Raw genomic sequence first — 15,768 nt, 5'->3', positions numbered from 1 at the left:
TCAAAAGGAGTGGAAATGGAATTGGTGAGAGAACTGGATGAGAGAGACAAGGTGGAGTGAGGATGTGTGGAAAGATTGCCCAAACAGGAAGAAATTCTTGAATAAAGACCTCAGGTGTGAAGGCAGCAGTTTAATCCTACATCCAGCCAGCAGGGTCTGAGAATAAGGGTGTTGGGGTGTTCTTTTGGGCTAGACCAGCAGCCATGCTTTCTGGGCAGGGAGGATATCACTGCCAAGTTCACCTAACAGGTAATATTTCACTGAGCACCGATAAGCCTAATCACCAGGCATGTACTTTTCACCTTAAAGACACTGTGGTTTTACCCTTCATTTTGATTAAAACCCACATTTGTAATTGAAATAAACAGATGATACTAAATTGAAGTACAAATTAAAGTACAGCTATTATAGCAAAAAACATTCCCACTTCTTCAGATAATGAGACAGATGAAGTAAACCGCAAAATCTCCTTTGAGGTATACAGATAAGATGCTGCATTTATTGTAACATTTACACAAACACCCTTGACTTTGGGACACTCATTCTTAAGGTGAAATAACATTGGTAGCAGCTTTTCAAATCCGCTGTCTTTCTACAGCCAACTTCTATGACTAAATTCAGGATTACAAGTACTTATTCATAGAAAAGTTGTTCCCAGCACATATGCTCTGTTCGCTGGAGGATTTACTGGACAGTGTGACTCCTATTTGTGAGTATACAATTCTCTTCCAGCTTTCAGGAAAAGGTTGCCAAGAAAGTATTTCATGCACTGGATTTATAAAAAACACGAATTGGGTGGAATATTAACAGTTTACACCTCCAATATGTAGATTTTGGGTTTTGTACAGGCAGGCATTTGAAAACTAGTGCATCTGAAAGAATGAATATGTTTTAGGATACTTACATTTCTCACTTTACTCTTCCAAGTGCCTCTTAAAGGTATAATTTACTTTCCTTTATAGTTATGCAATTTTTTCACATTGTTTCTCATGATGACTTTTGGAAAAATCTGCTACTTCATCTTCTTTTTTTCACCATTTCCAGTATTTCCATCATATTTTATGCAATCCTTGCACAATGCAGCATCAAATACGAAACTGTACTATGTGAAATTGTTCTGATGACATAGAGCTGGTAAGTATAATACTTGACTCTCTTTTTCATAGGACTGACTTCAAAATTAAGTTGTAAGCCTTTCTAAAATCAGTATCTGTAGTTTTCTCTAAATTTCAATTTACAAATGCAAGAGTTTGTGCAAACGTATACACATATTTAATGTTTGTTTCTATTATGATCAAAAACAGAAGACACAAAAAATATTTTAATACTTAACAGAAAGCCTACACTTTATTTTACAAGGCAGCTGCATAGCTCTTAAAGCCTCATGGAAGACGTAAAGGGTTGACACAATATCTGAGACATGGGACTGACAATACTGTACAAAATGTTACATTAGGCTTTTCCCATGCCTTGCTTCCTGAGTGCTTTTTGCCAACGACTTGCCTATAGGTTATGTTTTGTTAATGACAACTGTAAAGATACAGAAGTAAGCATAAAGAAAGTGTGGTTGCTTTGGCCACAAACACCTGTTTTAAGACAATATTTAAAATAAAATATCGAAGCAATATCTTCACTATGCAAAAGAACTGTCAGGTTAATGAAGTACAACAAAAACTGCTAGGAAAAAAAATTGCTTCATAGGTACCAGAACTTTAGAAATGTGCCAGTGAAGCTGGTGCAGTTTCGGTGACACACTCATGCAGTAAAATATTAACTACCAATTACTAAGCTACCCTGAATGATTATACTGATACAATGAAACTTCAAAAAATCCTGCAGATTTGAGAATTGTTAAACTAGCAGCCCTGAAGAGCAGCACCTACTTACAGCACAGATGACTTTGTATTTCAAGATGGTTTTTTTCTTCACATACTCTTGTGGCTGTAAAGCTATCTCCTCTGAATATCCTCTGTAATGCTTGGTTATATCATCCTCAAGCTCCATTTTATCGAGATCTGCCTCTCTTCTGCGTCTTCTGCCTTCCTCAGCGTCCCCAGCTGTGTTAGCTGTGAGTTAGATGCTGCTCCTCCTTCAAGAGTTCTAGTACTTTGCTCATAGAACTTTTTATGAGTTGCTTTCGTGTTAGGTTTGCAAGAAGCCAAAGCAAGCAGGAAAACTGCTCTGAGAGGTCAAAGGCTGAAAAACATTATCAGCTTCAGGGAATCTGACTGTTCAAGATAAGAATGGCATTAGGCAAACACTTAAGTGGAGATTAGAATTAAAATGTTGCTAAGTGATAAAATGCAAAAATACTCAAGTACTCAACTATTTGGTTAAAAGCTTGTGATCCTCCTTTGAGAATTTATCCTCAAAGAAAGTGTTAAGTATATGAAACCCATACGGAAGGAGAGGGTTTTTTACTTCTGTTCTGTGTCACGCCTATATTTTCAGATCAGTTTCCTTATTTAGCGCTAGAGGATTCCTCGCTGTTAGTTTCAATCCATCTTAGTCTCAACTTTTTTCTGCTTCTTACACGGGTTTTTTTTTCAGTAGTTATAACTGATAATTAGATACGAATTTTATACAGCCAAATCAAATTCAATTAAAAAAATGTTTTAGGTAAAATTTAAAATCTATTTGTTTTTCAGCTTGGTGGTTACTGGAACGAGTGGCTGTTATGAAAATGTACCTTCATAGCTTACTAGGACTATGAATGCGTAACCATTCAGATGTTGACCTGATTCTAAATTTGAGCATTGCATGAGCTGCAACTTATAATAACTAAACTTATAATATTTATAATTATATTTTTTAAAAAAAATCCAAACCATGATACTATACAAGCTGATATGAAGAAATTTAATTTCACTGCAACCCAAATTAGTACAATCCTTTTATTCTATACAGTTTGTGTCATGCTCAAGTCCCACATCAGCTAGTACATCCCCATTAATCAAACACACACAAACACACACACAGAAACACACACACACACTTCATCATCCTCATCCTTAAATTTCCAGATAGATATCACCCCCTTACTCTACGGGAAACCTCCGTAAAATATCCATTAAATGGCCATTGAGTTCCCTTCTTCCTTGACTGGGGTTCCATCTCTTGTGGTGATTGCTTCCCAGACAGTAACACACAACTCGAGCAATGAGTTACAGCACTTAAACGTTGTACCAATTGTACCCATTTCAATTTCCACACCTGGGCCCCTTCAACCAGACTGTAAGGTTCTTTAATTAACTCCTCTTACCATACTGGTATGGACTCTCAGGTTGCAGGCTTTCCCTTGGTTGGAAAGCTGCTCTGCAGAAAAGGACCTTAGGGTGTTGGTCAACAGCAGCTGGACATGAGCCAGCTGTGCCCAGGTGGCCAAGAAAGCCAGTGGCATCCTGGCCAGGATCAGCTATAGAGTGGCCAGCAGGAGCAGGGCAGTGATCATTGCTCTGTACCCAGCACTGCTGAGGCCACACCTCAAGTGCCATGTCCAGTTCTGGGCCCCTCACTACAAGAAAGACATGGAGGTGCCGGAGCGTGTCCAGAGAAGGGCAAGGCTCTTGTCTGGAGCACAAGTCCTATGAGAAATGGCTGAGGGAGCTGGGAGTGTTTAACCTGGAGAAAAGGAGGCTTAAGAAGGAATTTTATCACCCTCTGCAGCTGTTGATGGGAGGTTGTAGCCAGGTGGGCCTCTTCTTCCAGGTAACAAGTACCAGAACAGGAGGAAAAGGCCTCAAGTTGCTCTTAGGAAAACTTTCTTCCTCAAAAGTATTGTCAAGCATCGGAGCATGGCTGAATCACCATCCTTGCAGGTATTTAAAAGACATGTAGGTGTGGTGCTTAGGGACATGATTTAGTGGTGGACATAGCAGTCTTTTCCAACCTAAATGATTCTAGGATTCTATTATTCAGGAGTGCAACTGCTCCACTCTGGACATATCCACAGACACTTTGGGGTATTCCTGCTCCAGCCTGGTGTTATTCAGAGCTCCCAGCCCCTTCAACCTGAGTTCAGACTATGGTTGCAACATGCCTAGACAGTACAGGAACAGCAGCAATGACCAGGCCATCTGTCAGCCTGGGCACATGGTTGGTGCTGTTATCAAAATGTTCCCAAGCACAGGAAAGTGGGATAATAAACAATACAGCACATGGCAACAACGAACAATCCCTGCATTCTAATATAGAGCAAAGCAAGCAGGTCCTCAGGTGAAAGCAGCAGCCTGCCAATTAATAGCTCAAAGAGCTGCAACAACTGTAAACCCAGTGGAGTGCATTCCTATCAAATCTGTCATTATCTTCACACCCTCTGGCCCCACACTGGGTGCCAAAAAGCACACTTGCGGGTTCATATGAGCTAGCAGCTCAGCCTCACACAGCCACTCCTCTGTCCCCTGCTGCAGGAAGCAAGAAAGTACAGGAAGGGTAAACATGAGAAAACTTGTGAGTTGAGATAAAGACAGTTTAATAGGTAAAGCAAAGCCACTCACACAAACAAAGCAAAAATCACTTAACGGACACCTCACATCAGCAGGCAGGTGCTCAGCCACTTCCAGGAAGGCAGAGTTCCACCACATGTCATGATTGCTTGGAAAGACAAACACCGTCACTCTGACCGTTCCCTACGCCTTCCTTTTTTCTTCCCAAAACTTCCCTAAGTTTTATTGCTGAGTATAGCATCATATGGTGTGTGGTATCCATTTGGTCTGCTGGGGTGTGATGTCCTAGCTGTGCCCCCTCCCAGCCTCTTGTGCACCCCACGCTACTCAGAGAGAAGGTTCTTAGTCTGTTTAAGCACTGCTCAGCAACAGTTAAAATGAACAGGATGTGATCTCATATACCTGATTTTGTTACTTTTAATCACTGCTCTAACTTGACATACTTTACTGTCCACATGATGAATTATGACATTCTAGAACATTTCCCACCAATAAAATTCGATTATAAAACTTAATAAATATTGACCAAGAACCCAAACTTTTCTGTTTCAAGATCTAGTGCCTCATATGTTAGAAACACTTATTTTCATCCCTACTGGAAGGAAAATCACATTTAAAAAATCTATATGATCAAAAGATGACTAAAAATAACAACAAGGAAGAAGGAAATAATCATCCTTTCTGCTCTCAGTTACTAAATCATAACTTTGAGTGACCATTCTGCATGCAGACTGACACTATACAAATGCAGGGTGAGGGCACAAAGAAAAAAATTCCCCCATATTCTCCCACTGCAGTCCTCAGTTCATCTGACACTTTCAGGAAGAAGATGTTTTCAAAGAACACAGGCAGGACATCTCTGCCATATACCTGTTAACAAGCATGTCAGGAAAATGGGAAGAATAATTTCTGAATAGCACTGTGTTGTAGACACTTTCAATTTTCACTACTAAGAAGCCACAGGTCCCCTAAGGCCATGAAGAGGTAGACAGACCCTACAGACCATGACCTCTAAGATGCCTTTGTACTCATTTGTTATCTATCTTTTAAAATGAATGGCACTCACTCAAGAAAAAAACATTTTAAAGTTTAACCATTTTTCTCATAAATGTTTCTTGTCACACACAAACATTAAAATGGCCATTTTGATGAAGGTGGTTTTGCTAGAGTAATACGATATTTACAACAATTTTGAAAAGTGCATTGCTTTTTCTGTGTCTGGGTGAAGAGGGTCATTTCACCCTCAGGCAAATGCTGCTTTTCTGCCTTGTTTGGTGAGGTGTGTGGCTCTGTTACTCAGTACAGAGTCTTGTGGTGCATGCCTTGGCAGACACACCCGGCTGCAGTCCCTCCAGCGTTAATAGCAGTCCTGTTTCTCCTCCTGGATACATGGCTCCCTGAGGCAAAGCAGCATGACCTTTGCTTAGGCCTGACCTGCTGCTCCTAGCTCCATCCCAATAACGAGATTCTACATCAAAGTGTGACTGAGATAAGTTAGTCAGGTCCTCAAGTGTGTGTTTTCCCATACACACACCCTTCTCCTTTACAAGAGTGTCTGATGAGAAATAGGATTTGTCCTAAGATAAGAAACCAAGTGAGAATGGTGCTAAGATAAGAACACCCAGTGAACATTCCAGAAGGAACTGTCTGGATGTTCCCAATAATGACGCATTTGCATTTCAGAGACAGGGAACTGTAATGATTTTGACTGACTCTGCCACACATCAGCCTGCAAGAGTGTTTAAAATACTGGCTGGAGACTGGGCCAACAGGGCCAACTGGTCTCCCAGGCTGCAGGCAGCTTCCAGGCAGATCCCTGTGTCCTGGAAGGGGTGCCTGCAGGGTACAATGAGCCCAAAGATAAGGAACACTCACTTTTGTGCAGGTGAGTAAAAGCACCAAAATCCAGTTATACAAAGAGATAAAATCTAAAGCAGTTCCACAGGTACTTTGATGCTTTGCCATTGTGCATTCTGTAAGGCCAAAACCAGTAAACTTCTACATTTCTAGCTTATTTTAATACAAGCTGGTTATAATATGTTTATATTTAGATACTGTATTAGCAATCATTCTAATCATAATCATCTACATAATGTCTCATACTTCTTGTGCCTGACCAAGAGCCTTCTTTCTACTACTCTTCTACACAAAGGTAGGACCATAGGTAGTTCAGTTTTGTTAAAATGAGATCTGGTTAGACAAGGTGTTAATTCAGGATAGAAATCACCATTTGAACCTCTTTGGAGTTCAAGGCTATTACATGGTTGAGGGGTTCAGTTTTAAAATTCAAACTTTGGTGTAGTATTTGGGACAAGTTGTGAACCAGGACCCTAACTAGGATTAGACCAAGTCTGTCTATTAAATATGACCAGGTAGGTTTAGGCTTGCATGCTAAGTTCTGTTTAGAATGTATGTTGGCTAACGACTTAAAATCAAGGTAAAGTTGCATTAGGCACAAAGTAGTGGGCAGATTGTATGTTGGTATTTATTAGGGTTCGATAGGAATGGCTGTATAAGCCTAGGATTATGATAGAGCAGTAAGGCAGAAAACAAGTAAGAATGGTAGACTGGTCCTCAAAATAATGATAAAATTTGTGATGAGTAGAACAACTTATTTTGGGTTCAGTTTCCAGTCCTCTTATGGGGCACTGTGGGAATGGATTAGGAGCTTGGCAGAGAATTTGAGTTGACACTTACCCTCTGTATTATCATTTTAATAAAATATGAGGTGGTCTGTTCAGGATGGACAAGCACTGACACTGGATGTTGATGGGACACGCATGGGCATGTCAGACTGTTGTGCAACACTCTTTAAATAAGCATACCATGAAGAGTATAAAGAACAATTCTTACACCATAAATAACTTCATGCTAAGACTGAGGGCAACCCAATTGTAAGAGCAAGACAAGCAACCCAATTCTAAGAGCAAGACAAGCAAGCACAAGCAGACCTTCAGTTGCACCCCCTCTGTTTTCAATGGTTATCAGGTATATGTGTATGTGTATGTGTATGTATATGTATATGTATATGTGTATGTATATGTATATGTATATGTATATGTATATGTATATGTATATGTATATGTATATGTATATGTATATGTATGTAAATAACACACATGTAAGCATTATTTGTTTCCTAACCAGGTATTTGCCATTGCTGAAAGCAAGCACTGGTTTCAAAGAATCCTGTGCCTGTTGCCTACAACACACACCTCTGGTGGCTGTGCAGGCACTAATGCCCCATGTATCACTGTCTTCTCTGGTACTTCTTAAATTTACTTATAACGTTTCTCATTGCTTACGTTATGTATTCTTACAGGCCTATTTACACAAAAGCTGTTTACATTTAAAACAAGTAATTGTCTATCCAATTCCATGTGAGCATTTCCCCCATGAGTACACTCTGCTATTTTGTGCTCAACTCCTTGCCTGATGATGTTGATTTTTCACTGCTCTGAGGCCTCTAGTTATCAGCTTGATAGTTGATCAGACAGGGAGGTGATCAGCTTTATTTTTCTGCTGAAGATATGAGTTTGTACCTGTTTACCAGCACTAGCTGGATGTTTGCAGGCAAACATCCACAGAGAGCTCAGAAAACACAGTGTTAGCATCAAACACACACAAAATTTTAGAACTGTCTTGATTTGGCATTTTACATTTCTTTTTAGTATAAAAACCTCTGCGCATGTATATATACACATATATATACACATATATATACGTATAATGCTTTCTGCCAGATAGGAGGTTGTGGACAGGTGGAGGTCAGCCACATCTCCCAAGGTAGCAAGTTATAGGACAAAAGGAAATGGCCTCAAGTAGCACCAGGGGAGGTTTAGATTGGATATTGGGAAAAAATTCTGCACTGAAAGGGTGGTTAGGCATTGAAACAGACTGTTCAGGGAAGTGGTGGAATAATTATCCCTGGAAGTGTTCAAAAAATGTGTAGATGTAGCCCTTGAAGACATGGTTTGGTGATGGGCTTGGCAGTTGGACTCAATGTTCTTAGAGGTATTTTCCCACCTTAATGATTCCATTATTTGTATTACATTCCTTGTAATGCTATTGTATATAATTTTTAAATGTAATACTATTGCATTTTACTGTGTCCAGTTCTGGCAAGAGCAACATGGAGCTCCTAGAGGGTCCAGTGGAGGCCTAAGAGGATGACTGTGGGAGTGGAGCACCTTACGAGGAAAGGATGAGGGAGCCTTTCCAGCTTCAAGAAGAGATGACTGAGAAGGGACCTCACCAATGTCTGTCAGTGTCTGAGGGGAGGGTGCCAAGAAGATGGAGCCAGGCTCTTCTCAGTGGTGCCAAGCAATAGGACAAGAGGCAACAGGCAGAAACCAAAGCACAGGGAATTCCAGCTGAACATGAGGAAGAACTTTGTCACTGTGCAGGTGACCAAGTACCAGAATAGACTGTCCAGAAAGGTTGTGGAGTCGCCCTCACTGGAGACACTCAAGACCTGTCTGGATACAATCCTGTGCCATGTGCTCTGGGATGACCCTGCTTGAGCAGGGAGGCTGCAGCACATGATCCACTGTGGTTCCTCCCAACCTGACCCATTCTGCAATTCTGTGATTCTGTATTCCTGGATGTCTTCGGATAAACGCATTTTCAGATTGTTCTACGATTTATTACAGGAATTAATAACTCCACAGTAATTGCACCAACAGGCAGAATTTGGGAGAGTGGTGGCTGGCGATCAGCCCTGCAGAGAGGGATCTCGTAACAACCTAAGGGATCCTTGCCCTAAGAACCAGAACCAGCACTTCGTCAAAATAGCCCCGGCTAGGAAAAGATTATTCAAATAAAAGATTATTCAAAAGCCAAAGAAGGCTAAGCGAATATTTTCGTAAAAGAATAACAAAACCGAGTCACTGCAAGGTTTTAGGGCGCTGTTGCCTTCCCCCCGTTGCGGGCAGGCGGGGCCGGGCGCCGCCCGGAACGGCCGTGCCGAGCAGGCGCTTCCCGAGGAGCGGGATCCGGCACGGAGCTTCCGGCGCGGCGGGGAAGGAGGCGCGGGCGCCGCCGCCTGCGCCTGACGAAGGGCCCGGCGGGGCCCGGCCCGGCGCCATGGCGATCCCCATGGTGCCCATGGAGACGCAGCTGCAGAGCATCTTCGAGGAGGTGGTGGTGAGTCCGTCCCCGGAGCGCCGCCGCTGCCGGGGCAGCGTTGTGGGCAGGGCCGCCGCACGTCCGGGTCCCTGCGGCCCGCCGTGCTCCCTCGGGGAGGGGGGAGCGGGGGTTGGGGCCGCCCTGGAGGAGATGGGAAGCTGCTGGGAGAGGGGCTTTTGGCTTTCGTGGCGCAGTTGGTGCGGTGGAGCCCCGCCCCGTCCCCGGCCGTGTTTGCCGCGGTTCCCGGCGGCGGGGGAGCCATGAGGGAAGGTGATTCTTCAGGGCTGCCATTTACCTCCGCTGGGCTTCCTAGGAAAGCTGGGACAGAGTAGGACGGGGCGTGCAACAGCTTGCTTAGCCAATGCCGACTTACAGAGCGCCGAGTTTGCTGTAAAATAAGCAGTTTAAGGAGTTTTGAAGGAGACCAGGAGAAGATGGATACCCCGAGTAGGCGAGCCAGCATAATGGCACGATCACATTGTGGAAATACACACGCTTCATGCTGCCTGCAAAACGAAGCGTTTAGCTCAAGGGCTCCTCCATTTTCCTTTGGACATTCCTTCCAACACTTTACCCAGCTTTGCTGCCTATCCATGGATGCATTCAAGGCCCCAGAACTGCTCACAGTACTCGAGGTGTGGCCATACCAAAGCTGAGTGCAGCAGGATAATCACCTCTTTTGTCCGGATGGTTGAACACAGGGTTTGCTGCACCCCAGGATGGGATTTGCCCTCCTGGCTGCCTGGGCTCTCCCTGCTGGCTCACACTGAGCTGCTGCTGACCAGCACCCACAGATCCATTTCGGCAGGGCTGGTCTCCAGCCACTCCTCTCCCAGTTTATACTTGTGCCCAGCATTACTCTGTCTCGGGTACAGAATCTGGCATTTGCTAAATTTCATGGCACTGATGGCTCAGTGCTCCAGTCTATCCACATCCTTTTGTAACGCCTCTCATCCCTCAAGAGAGTTGACAGCACCTGTGAGTTTAGTATCATACAGATTTGCTAATGGTGCATTCAACTCCTGCGCCATTATATAAATATATTGAACTCTAGAACTGAGCCCAGAGGAACACCACTGGTGACCCATTATCTTTCCCTTATATAGAAACACCTGTTTGGGTGTAAGAATGCACTGCTATAACCCATCACCAGCTAGATGCAGCCCCACTGACTGCACCCCTTTGAGCTCTGCCCTCCAGCCAGTTCTTCACCCAGCACAAACCTGCTTATCCCACAGTTCAACAACTTGGCCAGAAGGATGCTGTGAGGGATAGTGTTAAAAGTATTATCCAGGAAAAGTATTTTGACTGCCTTCTCTTTGTCTTCTCTAGGTGGGTGACCTTATGATAGAAAGGTAGTAAGTTAGTTCAGCAGGACTTCCTCTTGGTGAATCCAAGTCATTGGGTCATTAGTCACTTGTTGGAGCACAGATGAATGAGCTTCTTGGTAGATCTGAGACGTTCACAGCTGGAAACACTGGGTGACAGGAGCTGATCCTGAACAGGAGCCTGACTGACATGTCAAACAAAAAGAAGCTGACTGACATGTCAGAAGCTGATTGACATATGTAGGTCTCAGAGCAATTGAGATTATTTCCATATCATGAATTTCAGTAGAGGAAAAAAAAAGCCCAACCTTTCTGTTTAAGCTGGCATTTTAAAATGTACTTTTCTTTGTGTGGTGTTAAGTTGCTTGTAGCATATTAATTGCCTAAATGTGACTGATTCCTCATTTTGCCACTGCCATTCAGATTGTTTTTGCATTTTTAACTTTGTCATTTGGCTGTGTTGTCACACTACTTGTTTTTATTCACTGTTATTTGCCTAAGATTGATAAGAAACAACAACAAAATAGTTCCTGAGAAAATGTGTCTGTATTTTTGGAGTCATAACTGATAAAATAGCAATTTACTGCTTTCCCTGCTGCTGGTACCAGCTCTGTGGACAGCAGCAAACCTTACGTTGCTTTCTGTGCAGAGCAGATGAGTGTCAGCTTCTCCTTTACTTCTTGAATAGCAGTGTCAGGCAATTCCGGGCCAAATGACGGAAAAGGAGCACCAGAAAGTTAATTTTGTTACATGCTCTTGTGTCTGTAATATAAAAATGAAAATAGATAGTGGTCAGTGATAGATCACACCTAAGTATAATACAAAATTTTTACAAAAGGTAGGAAAAGCTTTAGGATACTATTTCCCAGAACCTATTTGCTGAAGTTTTAGAATACTGATGTAGGAGCCTTTGGGCAAAAATGGAGTTGAAAAAGAAAAGGGGGAGTGGTGGTGGGGCGGGGCAAAGAAAGGTCTTAGAGGAAATAAATTTGATGTACATATTTAGTTTTTTACCTAGTACAAGACTAGTACATCATTCAATCAAATTTCAAAAGCAATGGATCTAAAATTGGATGAGAAAGTAATTGTATTTAATTGATTTGTGTAACTGAGTGTCATGGTACATAAGAGGGGTAAAACCGTAATGGATTCAAACATACTAATTTTTCAAATTATGAGGAGAGAGCTGTGATAATACAATCAAACAATTTCTCCAGCGTTGGGAAGTGAATTAATCTCTAGGTGTTTAGAAGACAAAAAAGTAACAACCCAAACAAAGAAACAGAGTGTTAATCTGGTTCTACAACCTTTATATGTCTATATGAAACCAAAGCAATCTCATTGTTGCAATAGTGTGATTTAGCAGAACACACCTATCGTTCTCTGCTACAGTCCTATAGCAATGTGACGTTACTTTTTGTCCTTCATCCTGGGGCCCTGATAGTCATAGAAAACCTTCTAGCAGTAGCTCACCTGGGATTTTTCTCTTACAGAAAACAGAAGTAATTGAAGAAGCTTTTCCTGGGTAAGTGTAATACTGCTTTATTTGTGCAAGGTTTTATGTATAAGTGCATTTTCTACTTGATTCATTGGGTACTGCTAATAATTAATGTTCTTATTTGCATTAGGATGTTTATGGACACTCCTGAGGATGAGAGAACCAAACTGATCAGCTGCCTGGGGGCTTTTAGACAGTTCTGGAGCAGTCTTTCCCAGGTTGACATTTGATTTGTTGGTTACATCTTTGTACTTTATGTATTTTTATATACTTTTATATAATATAAAGATACATTTTCTAGTAGACAAACACTTAAGCAGTTAGGGCTGTGTCCAGTCATTCAGAATCTGATTTCAGACATGGCATAGTAAAGAATATAGGAAGACTTTGCAAGAAAAAAAGGTAATTTGGAGATTTGCAAGGTTGTATAGTTGTTCAGCAGAGGTTGGTGTGCAGTGCAAATAAAGACAAGCAGATAGAAGCGTAACAGTAAACACAGAAACAATAAAAGGTAGTTTGTTGCAGAATTTTTGGTAGAACTGAAAAAGTCGGTAAAGGAGAAAAAGTAAGATGGTTAAGTTAAAAAATCACCTTTCAAAAGCTAGATACCTCCAGACACTGCTCCATAATTTGGGGCCTGTTCATCTTTATTTTCACTGAATTTTATTATAATTGTGAAAGGGAAAAAATAATGTAGAACAGTTCTATTTTACTTAAGTCTTTGCAAACTTGTGAAAACCAAAGTTGACTGTAGAAATCAGTGGTTAAGCTAGGAAATGTTTCCTGTACTGGACAACCAACCAATTTCTGCTGGACAAGTGAGCTTCTTCAAAATAAGATCAAAAGACTTGTAGGAAAAACTATAGGTTGGGCAACTGGATCCCTTCTATAGATTTATAGTCCTGTCCTTTTGTTAGTTTCATTTTTTCATAGTAGGATACTATGTGAACTTTATAGTTCGTTTTACTACCTGTAAATACATTCTTTCTTCTCTCTATTTTTTTTTCAGGACTCCCATGAGCAGTGTGTCCAGTGGATTGTAAGATTCATCCATAGCCAACATAGTCCCAAAAGAATTTCTTTTCTTTATGACTGCCTAGCAATGGCAGTAGAAACTGGACTTTTGCCACCCAGGTGAGCCATGTTGGAATAATTGATTAGATACATGGAAGATGTTATATTGGAGGTATTTTTGCAATGACATTGTAGAGTTACTGCTGGAAAACATGTGCTTATTATTTGACATTCATTCTTACATTGTCTTCTGCTAGGATGGTTTGTGAATCTCTGATAAATTCCGATACACTGGAGTGGGAAAGGACTCAGCTGTGGGCATTAACGTTTAAATTGGTTCGGAAGATTATTGGAGGTGTAGACTACAAGGTATCTTCCACTCATTCCTTTCTCTTTGCAAAGACCTTTATTTGTTACCTTTGTTTTTATGATTTTATCTCAGAGACATCCAATTTTTCATAGTCTGCTTTTCTTAGAAAATAAAATTCGGTGAGCACATTTAATGCTTTTTGAACTTTACCCTAACAGATAATTTTGTATTTACAATGTAACTCTTCATAGTCTTTTTTCTGTTACAGTCCCTTTCCTGTATTTTCATTTACAAGCTAAATACTCCTAATGCAGTTGCAGAAGTGGTAAATACTGGAAAATAAAAACTGTCAAGCATTAAGGCTGGAATTCTGTCATCTGCTTTAACCTCTGTTGCCAGATAGCAAAAAAGCTCCTAAAAGCTGAGCCTTTGGCTTGGTACAGCTCCAACAGAAGGAGTAGGAAACCATGCATGTCTTGCAGAGAATCACCTTGCTGCACTGTTGATCATGTTAGAGCAGAAAACAAAGTACAGCACTGTGCTCTGGTCAGGCTGCAAAAGGCTTTGTAGGTTGGATGTCTCTGGATGCACATCAAAGTACCAACAGTTACTTTCTCTTCTGGAACATCTTAAGACTAAGAAGTTCCATAAGGAATTTAATGTAATTACTGTTGAATTTTAATGTAATCACTATTAACATTCTCAGGAGCAGTTTGTCTTCTGGTACTTAGCAGCCAGAACAAATCTTTCTGTCAAAATATTGTCTGACCATATTGATTGTGTAATCTTTCTGCCAGAAATAAGGACTATCTAGGAATGTTAATTTCATGTGCTTGCTTTCAGGGTGTGCGTGATCTGCTGAAAGTGATCCTAGAGAAAATCCTAACAATCCCAAACACCGTGAGCTCAGCTGTTGTACAGCAGCTTTTGGCAGCAAGAGAGGTAACTGTATGGATTTTATACCACTGTAGAGGAAGACAGGCCTCATTGTCTTGTTACTAGTGAGTTTCTGATGGTTGGGATAGCTCTGATTGTTGGTATAGTTCAACAGGAAAGTCTTACTCTTTGTGTTTTAATTGTTTACTGTAATTACAGTCTGTGCAGTAAACAAAGTGCTTTTGTGGCATATTGTAAGTAAGTGTTAAAATCTCTGGTAAGAGAATCAGGCCCGGTACTTGACATGCCTAGGGTAAGACGTGTAGGATGTAATAACAGTTAGTAGTTGTTTCCTAGTGTATAAAAATAGTAATTGTTTGCAGTACTTTGTGGGTAGACATGGAGACGTGCTCTTAATTAGGCTCAAACAGTCTAACTTACGATTGCACAATTAAAAACAGATTTGAGAATGAAGTATTACTATCAGAATACAACTTACGAAAAAGTATTTTAATTCTTGTATCTGTTTTAGTGGGCTATCTCAGACTAGGAGACAGATTACACATTCATTTACCCTATTCAGGGTCTTTTACACTGATGTATTTTTTTATTTACAGGTGGTAGCCTACATCTTGGAAAGAAATGCTTGTTTGCTGCCTGCCTACTTTGCAGTTACAGAAATCAGAAAACTGTATCCTGAAGGAAAACTTCCCCACTGGGTAAGTATCTGATATAAAATTTTGGAATTTTGAAAATTTTGGAATTTTGTTGCATGCAACACCTATGTTTTAAAACAAAGTGTATGTGAAAATTTAAAATCGGCTCACCCGTAGGCTCTATGTTTAGTCACATAAATGAAGATACAGTTCTGATGTGATTGGAGCAGCAGCTCCATGTCTTCTTTTATGAAACTGATGACATAATTTTGATCTATGGTCTGATGTTCAAAACTCTTGAAGCACTGAGTTGATTTTGTTGAAAATGTTTGGAAATGCAGGTCGTGCTTGCCTGCCACTTTGTGCTTTCTCTATGGCTTCAGGATAAGAAAAATCACTTAAAATAGCTGACTAGTGTTTTCTGTGTTTAAATTCAGTTATGCAAAGATATCTGGGGCTCTGGTGGGATGAAAATTGTTATTGTTTCCAAAAAATAACATATTATTGGTTCAGT

The 15,768-nt window shown here is 41.0% G+C and overlaps 2 protein-coding genes across 3 annotated transcripts in view; one reads left to right on the top strand and one right to left on the bottom strand.

Annotated features, from left to right (window-relative positions):
• ENPP3 (ectonucleotide pyrophosphatase/phosphodiesterase 3) overlaps positions 1-2,358 on the bottom strand; it is a 36,324-nt gene extending 33,966 nt beyond the window's left edge. The window contains exon 1 of the mRNA XM_063390025.1: positions 1,888-2,358. Within this exon, the coding sequence (XP_063246095.1) occupies positions 1,888-2,004 (117 nt within the window). The 5' untranslated portion in view covers positions 2,005-2,358. The remainder of the gene's footprint in view (positions 1-1,887) is intronic.
• Positions 2,359-9,410: 7,052 nt separating this feature from the next.
• MED23 (mediator complex subunit 23) overlaps positions 9,411-15,768 on the top strand; it is a 39,094-nt gene continuing 32,736 nt past the window's right edge. The window contains exons 1-7 of one of the 2 annotated variants that reach the window (XM_063390021.1): positions 9,411-9,590; positions 12,394-12,425; positions 12,529-12,616; positions 13,408-13,532; positions 13,670-13,781; positions 14,566-14,664; positions 15,216-15,317. In XM_063390021.1, coding sequence (XP_063246091.1) covers positions 9,531-9,590; positions 12,394-12,425; positions 12,529-12,616; positions 13,408-13,532; positions 13,670-13,781; positions 14,566-14,664; positions 15,216-15,317 — 618 coding nt within the window. In that variant the 5' untranslated portion in view covers positions 9,411-9,530. The remainder of the gene's footprint in view (positions 9,591-12,393; positions 12,426-12,528; positions 12,617-13,407; positions 13,533-13,669; positions 13,782-14,565; positions 14,665-15,215; positions 15,318-15,768) is intronic. The other variant, XM_063390023.1, reaches the window with a different exon arrangement.

The sequence above is a fragment of the Prinia subflava genome, chromosome 2 (assembly GCF_021018805.1).
Source record: "Prinia subflava isolate CZ2003 ecotype Zambia chromosome 2, Cam_Psub_1.2, whole genome shotgun sequence".
Taxonomy (NCBI): domain Eukaryota; kingdom Metazoa; phylum Chordata; class Aves; order Passeriformes; family Cisticolidae; genus Prinia; species Prinia subflava.
This window is presented reverse-complemented; position numbering and strand designations above follow the sequence as displayed.